This window comes from Pan paniscus, chromosome 5 (genome assembly GCF_029289425.2).
Source record: "Pan paniscus chromosome 5, NHGRI_mPanPan1-v2.0_pri, whole genome shotgun sequence".
NCBI lineage: Eukaryota > Metazoa > Chordata > Mammalia > Primates > Hominidae > Pan > Pan paniscus.
Window position 1 is genome coordinate 171,610,748 of NC_073254.2, and position 14,847 is coordinate 171,625,594.

Here is a 14,847-nt window from a genome sequence, read left to right on the forward strand (position 1 = left end):
TATTTTATTTTATTTTATGTTTATGTTTATTATTTCTATTTTTTTGAGACAGAGTCTTGCTCTGTCGCCCAGGCTGGAGTGCAGTGGCATGATCTCGGCTCACTGCAACCTCCGCCTCCCGGGTTCACACCATTCTCCTGCCTCAGCCTCCCGAGTAGCTGGGATTACAGGCGCCCACCACCACGCCCGGCTAATTTTTTGTATTTTTAGTAGAGATGGGGTTTCACCGTGTTAGCTGGGATGGTCTCGATCTCCTGACCTCATGATCTGCCCACCTCGGCTTCCCAAAGTGCTGGGATTACAGGTGTGAGCCACCGTGCCAGGCCACATTGCAGTATTTTAGAAAGATAGCGTGATGTCCCCGTGGAGCTGAGATTGTGGCATGGAGGGTCTCGGAAACAATGGCACTGATAACCCAGTGGGAGAGGAGAGTTAGACGGGAAGAGAAGGAGCCCGCACTGAGGATTCGAATGAGGGGAGACTGTCAGTGATCTTTGAGAGGCAGTTTTGGTGGAGCGGTGGAGAGCAAAAGCCAGTTTGTTTGTGCTGAGGGGAGACTTGAGAGGAAGGGGAGCGACCTCCTAGTAGACCAGTGTGAAGTCTGGTGACCAAAGAGAAGAGAGGCATGAGGCAGTGGCTGTGAAAAACAAGATCAAAGAAAGGTTTTGCTGGACAGGATGGGGGGGAAAGTATGGACTGAAAGTGTCTGCAGGAGGGAGTGTGGGAAGGGAAAGGGAGGCACACAGGCTCAAGAGCCTCGATGCCAAATTTGGCATGAAAAATGCTCTAAAGTTGAAACATCTACACTGAAATAACATATTCCTTTTCAATCTTCTGTACTTAAAACATTGAGGAATTGTCATGCCTGCATTGAGGTTGGATATGCAAAGATGTGCCAAAGGTGTCTGTGGAAAATCAAGTCTAGCAGATGAGACAGGGAGATCGGGGTGTAATAGTATAATAGTGCAATTAGTGCACTTAGTGCAATAGTACAATGGTGCAATAGTGCAATTAGTGCAAATAGTACAATTAGTGCCATGATGGAGACAGGTATAAAATTTAACAGAAACCTGGAAAAAGGAGCAATGACTTTTTTTCTGTGTGGTAAGTGAGCCATCTTCACAGAAGAGGGGAGCATTAAAGAATGAGTAGGAATTTGTCAGGCAGAAGAGGTGGGAAGGAATTTGAGGCAGAAAGAATAGCAGGAACAAAGAAGAAATGGAGGTGTGAAAAGATGGCTCAGGAAATGAATGAGGTGCAGGGAGCCTGGGACATGATACTTGGCGAAACCAAAGGCGTGAGATGGCACTGGAGGCAGGTATAGGAATGATCGAGATAGGTCGGTCTAATGACTGAGGCTTCACTGCGTAGGTAATGGGAAGCCAGAGAAGGTTTTTGAGTAAAAGAAAGATTTCCCTCAAGTCAGACTGGCTTAGAGGGTAGCAGGGGTGTCCAACCTTTTGGCTTCCCTGGGCCACATTGGAAGAAGAAGAATTGTCTTGGGCCACACGTAAAATACACTAACAGTAGTGATAGCTGATAAGCTAAAACAAACAAACAACAACAAAAACACACACACACACACAAAACAAACAAAAAACAACCATGCATAATTTTTGAGGTATCTGCCACCACAGATAAGCAAAAAAGTCCTTGCCTTCCAAGGGTTGGACACAGCTGAGGGAAGGTAGGGAACCCAGTTGGTGGCTCCCTGACTGGTCCAGTTAGATAGTCCAGTTCAGACTAGCCCAGTTCAGAAGATAATAAAGATCTGAACCAAGTAGTGGTTTTGTGAATGGAAATAGGGGATAGATTTGAGAAGTCTGGGAGAGTGAAGGGAGCTTTTTCTATTAGATGTCTGTAAAGGTGTGATGGTGGAAAATTTGATTTTGTAAAGAAATATTGGCTGGGTTTGGTGGCTCACACCTATAATCCCAGCACTTTGGGATGTTGAGGCAGATGGATCGTTTGAGCTCTGGAGTTCAAGACCAGCCTGGGCAACATGGCGAAACCCCATCTCTACAAAAAACACAAAATTTAGCTGGGCATGGTGGCACACACTAGTGGTCCCAGCTACCTGGGAGGCTGAGATGGGAGGATAGCTTGAGCCTGGGAGGTGGAGGTTGCAGTGAGCTGAGATCATACCACTTCAGCCTAGGTGACAGAGTGAGACCCTGTCTCAAAACAAACAAACAAACAAAAAACCAAAAACAGGCCAGATGTGGTGGCTCATGCCTATAATCTCAGCACTTTAGGAGGCTGAGGTGGGTGGATCACTTGAGGTCAGAAGTTCAAGAACAGCCTGGCCAACATAGTGAAACTCCATCTCTACTAAAAATACAAAAAATTAGCCAGGTGTGGTGATGTGTGCCTGTAATCCCAGCTACCCAGGAAGCTGAGGCAGGAGAATCGCTTGAATTTGAGAGGCAGAGGTTGCAGTGAGCCAAGATTGCGCCATTGTACTCCAGCCTGGGTGACAGAGACTCCCTCTCAAAACAAACAAACAAACAAACAAACAAACACAATAAAACAACCACGACCAAACAAAATGAAATATTGCACCTGAGTATGGTAATGTAAATTGGAAGCCATCTAACTGCCTGCTGGACAGCTTCACCTGCATTGTCCGTGAACACCAAAATACACTCAAACCTGAAATGACATCTGCTCAAATTTGTCCCTCTCTTGCTTCAGTCATGGTGGTAATCTGCCTCCATTTGCCCAAGCCATCTTCAACACTTCCCTCTTTTCAATCAATTCCTAAGCACTGTAAATCCTGTCTCCTTACTAGATCTGCAATGCCTCCCCCATCTCTATATCCAGCAGCTGTGCTTTGGCTCTGAGAATTGTGCTCATTAACACAGACTACGGAAACAACCTACTAACTGAGCTCCCAGCATTGTTCTTTGTGCCTCAGATTTACTATCTTCATTGCTGCCAGGGAGGTCTTAATGAAAGGTATGCCTAATCTTATCTTTCTTTATCTTAAAACTGGTCAGTGGTTCTCTGGGGCCCCCAGGATCAGGTACAGATTCCTTCTTTTTCCATGGCCCCACGTTCTGTGAGCTGGCCAGGTGGCCTCTCCATCTTCCCTCTCCCCTGCAATTTCTCCTGCCAGGAGGGGCAAACTCAGAAGCCTTCTGGGAGTGGCAGGACGCTGGTGGGGTCTGTGGTGATTACGGAGCCTAAAGACCTCCATGCAGATTTGTAGCAGCACTCGTCTGGCGTCCTCCAGCTGCCTCCTACATTGCCCACAGCTATTTTCACCGAGAGAATGTTCTCCTCACCTCCTTCACCTGGCAGCAGCAATCTCTTCGAGATTCAGCTCAAATACCACTTCCTCTGGCAGTCTTCCCTAAGAGACTTACCTATCTTTCCTTTTGCTCTCCAAGCAACATGCATCTGCCTCTCTCATGGTACTTTTTACCATTATTGGATTGTTTTTAAATTTTTCTTCTCCAAATATACCAAGCTTCTTAAGGCCAGAAAAAATCATTTTTTCCTGTATTTCTCCAGGGCCTAGAGAAAGAGTCAATAAATATTATTTGAATTATAGAAGAAATATATTAAAGGCAAGAATTTCAGGTGGATTGGTATTTCTTCCCTTCCCTTACTATAAATGAATCATTAATTTTAATTGGGATTGTGTTCAAATAACTCTCAGTTATGAAAGCAAATTATGTAAGCTAACTGTCCGTCGTGAATTTTCCGTCGCTAACTGCATATGAAATGCACGTTCTGGTAAGGATGGATAGTATCATGTAAATTGAAAAGCAAAGTTGCACAGAGTTTAAATGCTAAATGCAGGTAATCTGGCAGACTCAAAGACAGTAGAATGCAGTTTCTTATTTATGCTGAACTGTGATTCAAATGAACAATATATACAGTAATCCTTCATTTCTATGAAGTTAAAAGTTTCTAGTAACCTTAATCTTTTGAAATATAGACAAAATCCTTGAAATAGAAACTTTCTCTATGGGGTCTCGGCTTGCTCTTGTCTTAATCCCCTTTTGCCTGTTGTAGTCCTGGCCTAGTAAATGGATGGGTCATATGTAGAAATAGAAAGAAAGAGGGTTTCATACCATCATGTAATAGGTACTTATCTATTTTATGTAAAATACAAGCAATAGCAGTTAGGTCACTTTCATGGACACAGGTTAAAAATTAAAAATTCCAGATAGCTGATACAGCATTAAACAGTGATAACCTGAGGATGTAGAGACAAAAGCAGTTTATGGTATTGTAGCACAATGCAATAAGTGATATTTGCAATGACTGTGACTTATAAAGAAGAGATAAAATTGTATTCATATGTATGCTATTTGCCAAAATTGGAAAATATACACTTATAAATAATTTCATCCTGATAATTAAAACATAGCTAGTTCTGGGCTTTAAGCTGGTGTGCTTCAGTTGGCAGAAAGTTGTACCTATTTAAACATTTAATTGCCTGAAAATGCCAGATGGATAAGTTATTGCAATCAGAAGAAAATATCAAAGATAAAACCCAAATCATAAAATGATGATATAGAAAACTCATTGATTGATTTATTCATCCAGCAAGCACTTAGTAAGCATTGTCCTATGTGTGGACTTGCCAGATAAACCACAGAAATCAAGCAGAGGAAAACCTTTAAATAGCTTTCTAACTGTAGACTGCTAAAATATGAATCTTGACTTCCTTTATACAGCGCTGTTTTAGGGGGGAGGTGTTCATTTAACCTGGATGCATTAAACAATTTTTTTTTTTTTTGAGGCGGAGTCTTGCTCTGTCGCCCAGGCTGGAGTGCGGTGGTGCAATCTCGGCTCACTGTAAGCTCCGCCTCCCGGGTTCACACCATTCTCCTGCCTCAGCCTCCCGAGTAGCTGGGACTACAGGTGCCCACCACCACGCCCAGCTATTTTTTTTGTATTTTTAGTAGAGACGGGGTTTCACTGTGTTAGCCAGGATGGTCTCCATCTCCTGACCTTGTGATCTGCCCTCCTCAGCCTCCCAAAGTGCTGGGATTACAGGCATGAGCCACCGCACCTGGCCCTGCATTAAAAAATTTTAAAGAAATTTTCTAAAACATCTTAATTAATAAAAAAGACCCCAAAATGTTGTTCGAAATTTTGTTTGTATGGTGAGCTTTGAGTTTGGAGTGCTATGTAGAGCCTAAGAAGAGTAAAGTGGCAACTGGCTAAGTTGCCAGTGACCACCTTTGAGGCCAGGGCCCAGTTAGGTGGGAAAAATTCCCAAGGAAGGTGCATGGGTGGGTGTGTTAGTCCATTTTCACACTGTTGACAAAGACATAGGCTGGGCACGGTGGCTCATGCCTGTAATCCTAGCACTTTGGGAGGCCAAGATGGGTGGATCACCTGAGGTCAGGAGTTTGAGACCAGCCTGGCCAACATGGTGAAACCCCGTCTCTGCTAAAAATACAAAAAAATTAGCCAGGCATGGTGGCCCGTGCCTGTAATCCCAGCTACCTGGGAGGCTGAGGCAGGAGAATTGCCGGAACCTGGGAGGCGGAGGCTGCAGTGAGCCAAGATCAAGCCACTGTACTCCAGCCTGGGTGACAGAGGAAGACTCTGTCTCAAAATAAATAAATAAATAAACAAATAAATAAATTAGACATACCTGAGGCTGGGTAATTTATAAAGAAAAAGAGGTTTAATGGACTCACAGTTCCACGTGGCTTGGGAGGCCTCACAATCATGGTGGAAGAGTAAGGGATGTCTTACATGGTGGCAGGCAAAGAGAGAGAACGAGAGCCAAGCAAAAGGGGTTTTCCCCTTATAAAACCATCAGATGTCATGAGACTTACTCACTACCATGAGAACAGTATGCGAGAAACTGCCCCCATGATTCAATTATCTTCCACTAGGTCCTTCCCACAACATGTGGGAATTATGGGAGCTACAATTCAGGATGAGATATGAGTGGTGACACAGCCAAACCATATCAATGGGTGGATCCCAGGGGCTAGATTAGCCTGAGAGGGGCGTGGTTGCAGCAGCAAGTTGTCGAAGCAGAGAGATGAAGATGTCATCAAACATAGCCAAATGTGTTGTTTGGCAGAGTTAAGAAAAGTATATAATATTCGATTGAACATGAACATCAAGGGCTAGGAGAGTCAAGAGCATTCAGACAAAGGGTAGGCAGGGAACTGGCAGGGTGGTTCAGGAATTTATTACCACATATGGGTCAGAGTCCATGCTCTGCTCCATGCTCTCTGCAAAGGAGAATTACCTGTAAGCTTGGGAGAAAGAGGAAGAGATTCTGTGAGATCACCCATTAACTTTGACTTTCATGTCCCGTTTTTGTTTCTGTTCTTGGGTTTAGTATCTTAAATTTCTGGATCAGCTTTCTCAGAAAATGAAGTTGGACCAGATGGCTGCCGAACTTGGCTTTGACATGCGGCTGGACGTGGTTTTAGCTCGAACAGAGCAGCTGGTTCGTCTTGAGAGCAACGCAGTCATTGAGAACAAGACCATTGCCCACAATTTGCAGAGAAAGGTAGGGGATATTGAAACTTGCTAGTATTGAGAGAAGAAATTTCTGAAAAACCCAAACATTGAAAAATAATGTACTGCCACCATGTTTACCAGTGTAGCTAGGAAGCATCTTATAAAAATATGTATTTAGAATTGGAGGCTCAATTTCAAGTCTGAAGAGTTGGTAAGTGTATCTGTCACCTAAGGTTGTGTTTCACTGTGTGTAATGGGTACCCACAATGGCAGTGACTTAAGCAAGTAGAAGTTTTTTGTTGTTGTTGTTTGTTTGTTTTTTCTCACACAAATTCCTGGAGACAGGAAGTTGGGGGCTGGTGTGGCAACTATCCTCTGTAAAGTCTTCAAGGAACCAGGCTCATTTCAGCTGATTCACTTCCCATCCCTAGGGTGATCCTTATTCTCATGGTTCCAAATGGTGCCCAGAACCATTATATCTGTGTTCAAGATAGAAGAGAAGAAAGGAGTGAAGAATAGGGCTGCAAAAGAATGAGCAGAGGCATCTTTTGAAAAAGGCACTCAGAATTTGCTACATGAACTTTTGTTTATATCCCATGGCCAGAATATGTTTTGGTGGTCAAACCTAGCTGCAAGGGAGGCTTGCAAATGTAGCCTTTACTCTGGGTAGCCATTTACCTAGCTAGAAAAAAATTCACAGTTTCTATTACTTTGGGAGAAGAGGAGACCTGGGGGGACATTTAGCAGCCTCTGCATTTGTAAACTCAGCTGCACTAGAAAGTCTAGCAGAGAGAGAAGGGCTTACTTTTCTTCACTCAAAGGAAGAGTTAGAAACAGTTTAGACTAAATCAATGAATGAATAGATGAAAGGGATAAAATATAATTATTAGTTACATAATTATTGGTATTGGAGAAAGAAATAGGAAAACACAGATGTATTCTTATAATAGTTCTTAGGAGAGAAATGCTATGATACAATTCCAGTGTAGATGCTGTATAATGAGTCACATCTGGGCTCCCAATTTGGTTCCATCAAGCTGTGTGACCTTGAACAAATTATATACCTCTCTGTCTCTGTTTCCTCATATTTAAGATGGGGATGCTATATACCCCAAGGAGTTGTTAGTTTTTAATAAATAACATTTTCAAACCCTTGGCTCACAGAAGATGCTGTATTCATGTTTGGCTTCTTCTCCACTACCATATCTTGAGAAATATTTTATAAAAGATAGCATACAAACCCTATTACCATTAGAGACATTAAATTCAGCTATGATTCTTTCCAAAGTTCTGCTCAGATAATTGATTCTTTTTCTCAGTATCCAACACCATTACTTCTTAATAATTATATAATTATTAAACTTACCAGTTTATAGAATTTACCAGTGTAAAATTGCAATGGAGTGGAATTTTCTTTTCTTTTCTTTTTTTTTTTTTGAGACAGAGTTTCGCTCTTGTCACCCAGGCTGGAGTGCAATGGTGCGATCTCGGCTCACTGCAACCTCTGCCTCCTGGGTTCAGGTGATTCTCCTGCCTCAGCCTCCCGAGTATCTGGGATTACAGGCACCTGCAACCATGCCTGGCTAATTTTGTATTTTTAATAGAGACAGGGTTTCTCCATATTGGTCAGGCTGGTCTCGAACTCCTGACCTCAGGTGATCCACCCGCTTTGGCCTCCCAAAGTGCTGGAATTACAAGCATGAGCCACCATGCCCAGCCTGGAGTGGAATTTGACATGAAGAAGCTTAAGAAAGGGAATTTGATTAGAGAAATATTAAAAAGGCCTTGTTCAAAAATGATCTGGGTATGGACACAGCTGTCACTGTTAGGCAGGATACTCAAAGCAGCATTTCAGTAAGTCTTTCCACCTGTTACCACTTTACAAGTGCAGAGTAGATAATTAGGGGAACTTTGATGGTCTTCAGCTTGAACACTTGATAATATATGATTCTGATGCTGATGTTTATAGCAGATGACAGAGGTTTCTGTACTTAATATTCCATCTACTAATTGTGACATGTGGAGCCCAGGAAGATTCTTCCCCCTCTAGAGTCCATAGTCATTTTCTTAAATATCACTCTAATTTCCTTTTTTAGGTTTGGTTACCAATGATAAATGATGTTTGAGGAGCTATCCTCTGCTTAGTTTGTGGACCTTACAGGCCAGACATATAATAAAGACCAAGAAACCTTCTTACAGTCCCTTTTATTTCTAAGATTTTATATGTATAAGCAAAGCTTTAAAGCAAAGCTTACTTAAAAATCTCCTTGGTATATCTTACTTTAAAAATATATCAACTCTCAGCCAGGTGTGGTGGCTTACACCTGTAATCCCAGCACTTTTGGAGGCTGAGGCAGGTGGACCTCTTGAACCCAGGAGTTCAAGGCCAGCCAAGGAAACACGGTGAAACCCTGTCTTTACAAAAAAATACAAAAATCAGCTGGGTGTGGTGGCATGCACCACAAGTCCCAGCTACTTGGGCGGCTGAGAGGTGGAAGGATTGCTTGAGCCTGAAAGGGAGAGGCTGCAGTGAGCTGTGATCATGCCACTACACCCCAGCCTGCACAATAGAATGAGACCCTGTCTCAAAAAAAAAGTTGATATATATCCACTCTCATGTTGGGAGCCACCTGTTCCAGTTCTAAGGGATTGAAATGAGCCAGTCTAGGTTTACAGTACTCACTTGCATTGTATCTTATTTCAGAAAATGCCAGTGCAGATATTGTGGCCGTTAGATGTTGGACAGGATTTTGTCTCTCTGTCTTATTATATTCTGCTCTGATAAACTCATCTGAGGAGTTTTTTAAAAGTAATTTTACAATTTTGTGATGATGCACATAATGTTAGAGAGCATCAGATGTGGAAAGCTGACTCCTCCGCACATTTTCTGGGGCTCTTTTGTCTCAGATTTTAGGTATGCAATTAATTCCTGGAAAGGGTATGAATAAAAAATGCAATCAGGAAAAGGAATCCAATGACTTTTTTGATGGTTTACAAATTACTCTTATTGAGGTGTAGATAGAGATCAACATTATCTGGGTAACTCATTTATATTTACTATTGTTCAATTATTAAAAAAAAAATCCCTGTTTGCATCAAACCAGCTAAAGACACAGAAAGAGAGACTGGAGAGCAAGGAATTACACATGAGCCTCCTCCGGCAGAAAATAGCCCAGCTGGAGGAGGAGAAGCAGGCACGCACGGCCTTGGTGGTTGAGAGGGACAACGCGCATCTTACCATCAGGAACTTGCAGAAGAAGGTAGAGAGGCTGCAGAAAGAGCTGAACACGTGTCGAGACTTGCACATCGAGCTCAAAGCCAAACTGGCCGACACCAATGAACTGAAGGCAAGTGCTTGGCTTCATTTTGTTGTTGCTTTTTGCTGGTTACTGTCAATGTTTTATGCAAAAGAATGACAGCTTTATCAGGACACGCCAGAAGAAGAAAGATGAAAGCTTCCTCTGATTTTCTAGAATTATGGGAAAAATGCAAAAATGACACAAATCAGGGTACATATCCATTCAGTGTCTCTTCAATATCTGAAGTGAAGCCATCATTGCTAGGTGAAAAGTCAGTCAAAAAGTGGTGATGTTTCCTTTTTTAAAATTTTTTTGAGGAGGAGTTTCGCTCTTGTTGCCCAGGCTAGAGTGCAATGGTGTGATCTTGGCTCACCACAACCTCCTCTTCCTGTGTTCAAGCGATTCTCTTGCCTCAGCCTCCTGAGTAGCCAGGATTACAGGCATGCGCCATCACGCCCGGCTAATTTTGTATTTTTAGTGGAGATTGGGTTTCTCCATGTTGGTCAGGTTGGTCTCGAACTCCTGATCTCAGGTGATCCGCCCGCCTTGGCCTCCCAAAGTGCTGGGATTACAGGCGTGAGCCACTGCGCCTGGCCTTATAAAAAATTTTTTCGAGACTGAGTCTCGCTCTGTCGTCCAGGCTAGAGTGCAGTGGCATGATCTTGACTCACTCACTGCAAACTCTGCCTGGGTTCAAGTGATTCTCCTGCTTCAGCCTCCCAAGTAGTTGGGATTACAGGTGTGCACCACCACGCCATGCTAATTTTTTTTGTATTTTTAGTAGAGACAGGGTTTCACCATGTTGGCCAGACTGGTCCCCAACTTCTGACCTCAAGTGATCCGCCTGCCTCAGCCTCCTGAAGTGCTGGGATTACAAGTGTGAGCCACTGCGCCTGGCCAAAAAGTGGTGATGTTTTAAGTCCAGAAAAGAAATACATTTCTCCAAAGTGTTGGTGACTGCTATTAGTGATGATGCAGGGATTAATCACATTGGAATTTGCTTAGGAAGAAATGAGAAAATGGGCACAACTGTTTGCTGAAAAGAGTCAGGCAGGCAAGGGTATTTATGTTGTGCTCTGTAGGATACATCATTACCAAGTCCAGTGGAGAAGGTCACCAGAACTGGGGAGACAGTTCCTATATTCAAGGTGTTCAACTTCTAACGAAGGCAGAGCAAAAAGAAATGGAAACTTACAAGAATTTAATCAAAAGATTTACGTGTCATGCATGTGTGCCACTGGCAATAATATGTAACTTAATATGCACACATCATCCTCAGCAGGTGTGCAAATCGCAAGTACAGTGGACAATAACATCCTGGCTCTTTGCAGACAATGCTCTGAAACTGCTTTTTGGAAGGTTTCCGAATCTGGAAACAGACAAGCAGGGAAAAAGAATCTGGAATTAAGCCAGCCCTTGAACATGTGTAGTGGGGACCATGTTTTAGAAAATATTTTCCACTGTAGTTTCCCTTCTGAGTAGTTTTCTTTTCCCTGCTGAAGCCCTTCTGCCATTGGGGCTAGACTGCCAAGTTGAAGCGTACTTCCTTGGAGAAGGGGAGAATGGGCACCCCCCAGAGAAGGGCACATATCTGAATACAAGGAAGGGGGGAAGCAAGGGAAAGCATCTGAGGTGGTGCCATGGGTGGGGAGGAAATATCAGAGGTAAATCCCCTCAACAGTCCCTTTGCAACTTGAGACTGACCTTTAGTGGGGATTTGGAATAGGGTGGAATAGTATCAGCTGCTCTAACCCTGGCTGGAAGAGGCTGCAAATGGTGATGAATCTTGGGGGCCTAGATTGCACCTCAATTCCCTGGAGCCTGGAGTTCCATTTTCACTAGTGAGGGATATGGATGACAGCTGAAACGCAAGCTGGAGAGCTCATTACAGGAGCATATGGGGGTGTTCCCTTCAACTGAGGGACAAAGTGACCCTCTATCAGAGGCCCTGGGGTCATCACCTAGGCTGTGGCCCAATAGCAGCTACAGCCGAGCCTTGAATTAGCTGAGACCAATGATGTGGCCTTGACTCTGGTGAGAGACCCTCACAAATTTCACAAGTCAAATAATAGATATAGGAGAGATTCAGGGGCAGCATGAGGGCCAGAATCACTTTTTCTAAAATCACAAGGACTTTCCTCCACCCAGTTATCATCTCAGAAAGAAGGAGGGGAGAGAAGAATCCCCTAAAGATGGCATTGTATGAACAAAAACAAATTTTAAACCCAAAGAAATGCAGTTAGCTGCAAATACCATCTGCTCTAACCATTTGGGATGATGGTAGTGGGGAGTTTGTTTCCTGTATCCAAAGGACCATGCAGATTATCCTGAAGTTAATGTGGCTGGGACGTTGCACCAGCTGCTCCTGATTGTAGGATGTGCGGGTGTTCATCCCTAGGCCAGAGGCACTCATCCCCTCTGACATCTTTGCTTATAAGGATACAGGAGTACTACTTTGTTAGAGAGAATAAAGGGCTTTTGGACACTTCCAAAGAAGCTAGAAAAGAAAAGTTAAAGAAATGGAAACCAGTGGTAAGACAGCTAATAGTTGGAGAATGTCATTGAACAAAATAGGAAAAGGAACCTCACCATTATAGCCAATGTGTGATGCACACCTTTGAAAAGGAAACAAAATTTGGGGCTTTAGAGAACAATAAGGAGAATTTGCAGACCTGGTCTAACACTTTTGAAGAATTTCTCTTACCCATAGGGAGGTGGTTGCATGTAGACAAGGATATGGCAAAATCAGAGCTGTACAGTGTTTCTTGAACTCAGACTGAAAAATCAAACAGTCTTCTGTCTTTGCCAAGACTTTATAAACATAGATTACCTCCTAGTGCTGTCATGGTATTTGGTACAACATTGCTTCTGATCAAACAACAGTTGTTTGGAGTAGAGGATGAGGATGAGTGACAGTCAATGCAATAATAGGTGAATAGGAGGTCTGATTGGCTGCTGCTGATGCCTTGACAATGTCTGGGAGTTGGGGAGGGGAAGAAGCTGAGCAGTGGAAAGGGGCTGGATCACATGGAGCCTTATGTGTCACACTAAGATGTTTGGACTTATCCTCTGGGTCCTGGGGAGCCATTGGAGGATAAAATTGTCAGGAAAGAGACTGAGAAGAAACAGAGAGAGAGATAGGGAGAGAGCAGAATGAGGCTGTGGTCAACTATACCAAGTACAGCAGTGAGATAATGACTGAAGGAGTGTCCACTATACTTGGCTTTGGAAAATCTGTGAGTCAAGCATGTACAGATCATGGTGGTAGTGGGTGAGGGTTTTGAGAATAAGTCAAATTTCAGGGATGAAAGAGAAATGAAAACAAAGACAGTGCAATACCCTTCTGGGATACTTGGATGAAAAGAAGAGTTAGGAAAGTAAATAAAGTTGGCTTGCGTATTTACTTGGTTGCCTTATTTTGAATAGGCAGATCCACATACTTTTACAGATAAGATAATAGGAAAGGTATAGGAGAGACTTGGTTTGACTGACTCAAGAATTACTCAGGCCCCTACACATTTCAAAGGAATGTTAAGTCTTCCTTCCAGTGTAGAACAGAGATCTCTCTAACTTGTTAACACAGTAAGTGTCAACTTCATGCATTTATGAGATATCAAATACAGAATATATTTTTGTTTTGTATTTGGTACAAATCCAAAATATCAGACTTCTGAAATCAATTTCCAAGACAGATTATCGATATCAGCTATCCACCATTGTACATTGCCTTAAGCTTGTCCCTGTATTAATTTCACTATTCATAAAGCAATATTTCTGAACATTAGCAAAAATAGCTTTACTGTATTAATTTCTTAGGGCTACCCAACTACCACAAACTGGGTGGCTTAATACTCAATCCCGCTAACAGTCCTTGGTTTATAGCTGCATAATTCCAATCTGTGCCTCCCCTTCACGTGACCTCCCCCTGTGTGTCTCTTCTTTTCTGTCTCTTATAAGGACACCCATTGTTGGTGTTAGGGCCCATCCTAATTCAAAATGATCTCATCATGAGACTCTTACCTTAATCATTACCTGCAAAGGCCCTTATCTAAATAAGGTCACACTCCGAGGTTCTGGGTGGACACAGCTTTTGGGAAGGCACTACTCAAACCACTACACTTATTCAATTAACAATTTTACCACTCTTAGAGGGACAATATAAAATAATAATTTGAATTACATTTCTATGGTTTTTTTAAAATGAGAAATATTTACATGCCATAAAGTTTATTTTTTAAAGTGTATAATTGAATGGTTTTTAGTATATTGACAAGGTTGTACAAACATCACCACTATCTAATACCAGGACTTTGCATCACTTCTCCCACATCCTCCCCCAAAATCCCACACCCATCCACAGTCATTCTTCATTTACCCTTTCTTCAGCTTCTGGTAACCAGTCATCTTTCTGTTTTTATAAATTTGTCCATTCTGTAATTGTATATAAATGGAACCATATAATATGTGGCCTTTGTCTCTGGCTTTTTGTATTAGTCTGTTTTCCTGCTGCTGATAAAGACATACCTCAGACTGGGTAATTTCCAAAAGAGGTTTAATGGATTTACAGTTCCACATGGCTGGGAAGGCCTCATAATCATGGCAGAAGGTTAAAGGCACTTCTTACATGGCGGTGGCAAGAGAGAATGAGAGCCAAGTGACAGGGGTTTTCCCTTATAAAACCATCAGATCTCGTAAAACTTATTCACTATCATGAGAAAAGTTGGGGGAAACCACCTCCATGATTCAGTTATCTCCAACTGGGTCCCTCTCAAAACATATGGGAATTATGGGAGCTACAATTCAAGATGGCATTTGGGTGGTGACACAGCCAAACCATATCACTTCTTTTACTTAGTATGAGTATACTTAATATTTTCAAGGTTCATCCCATGTTGTACCATGGATCAGTACTTCATTCCTGTATTGGTCAGTGTTCTCCAGAAAAACAAAAGCAATTGGTCAGTGTTCTCCAGAAAAACAGTGCGTGTGTGTGTGTGTGTGTGTGTGTGTATGTGTGTTTGTGTGTGTATACAGACAGATATATGTAGATATAAATATCTACATCAGTCTATCAATCATCTCTCTATCTATATAGAGA

General features: G+C 42.5%; 1 protein-coding gene across 3 annotated transcripts in view; it reads left to right on the plus strand.

Moving 5' to 3' along the window:
* CCDC170 (coiled-coil domain containing 170) overlaps nt 1-14,847 on the plus strand; it is a 128,226-nt gene that overhangs the window by 93,844 nt on the left and 19,535 nt on the right. For all 3 annotated transcript variants that reach the window (XM_008963897.4, XM_063605036.1, XM_055114229.2), the window contains 2 exons: nt 6,326-6,499; nt 9,555-9,797. In XM_008963897.4, coding sequence (XP_008962145.2) covers nt 6,326-6,499; nt 9,555-9,797 — 417 coding nt within the window. The remainder of the gene's footprint in view (nt 1-6,325; nt 6,500-9,554; nt 9,798-14,847) is intronic.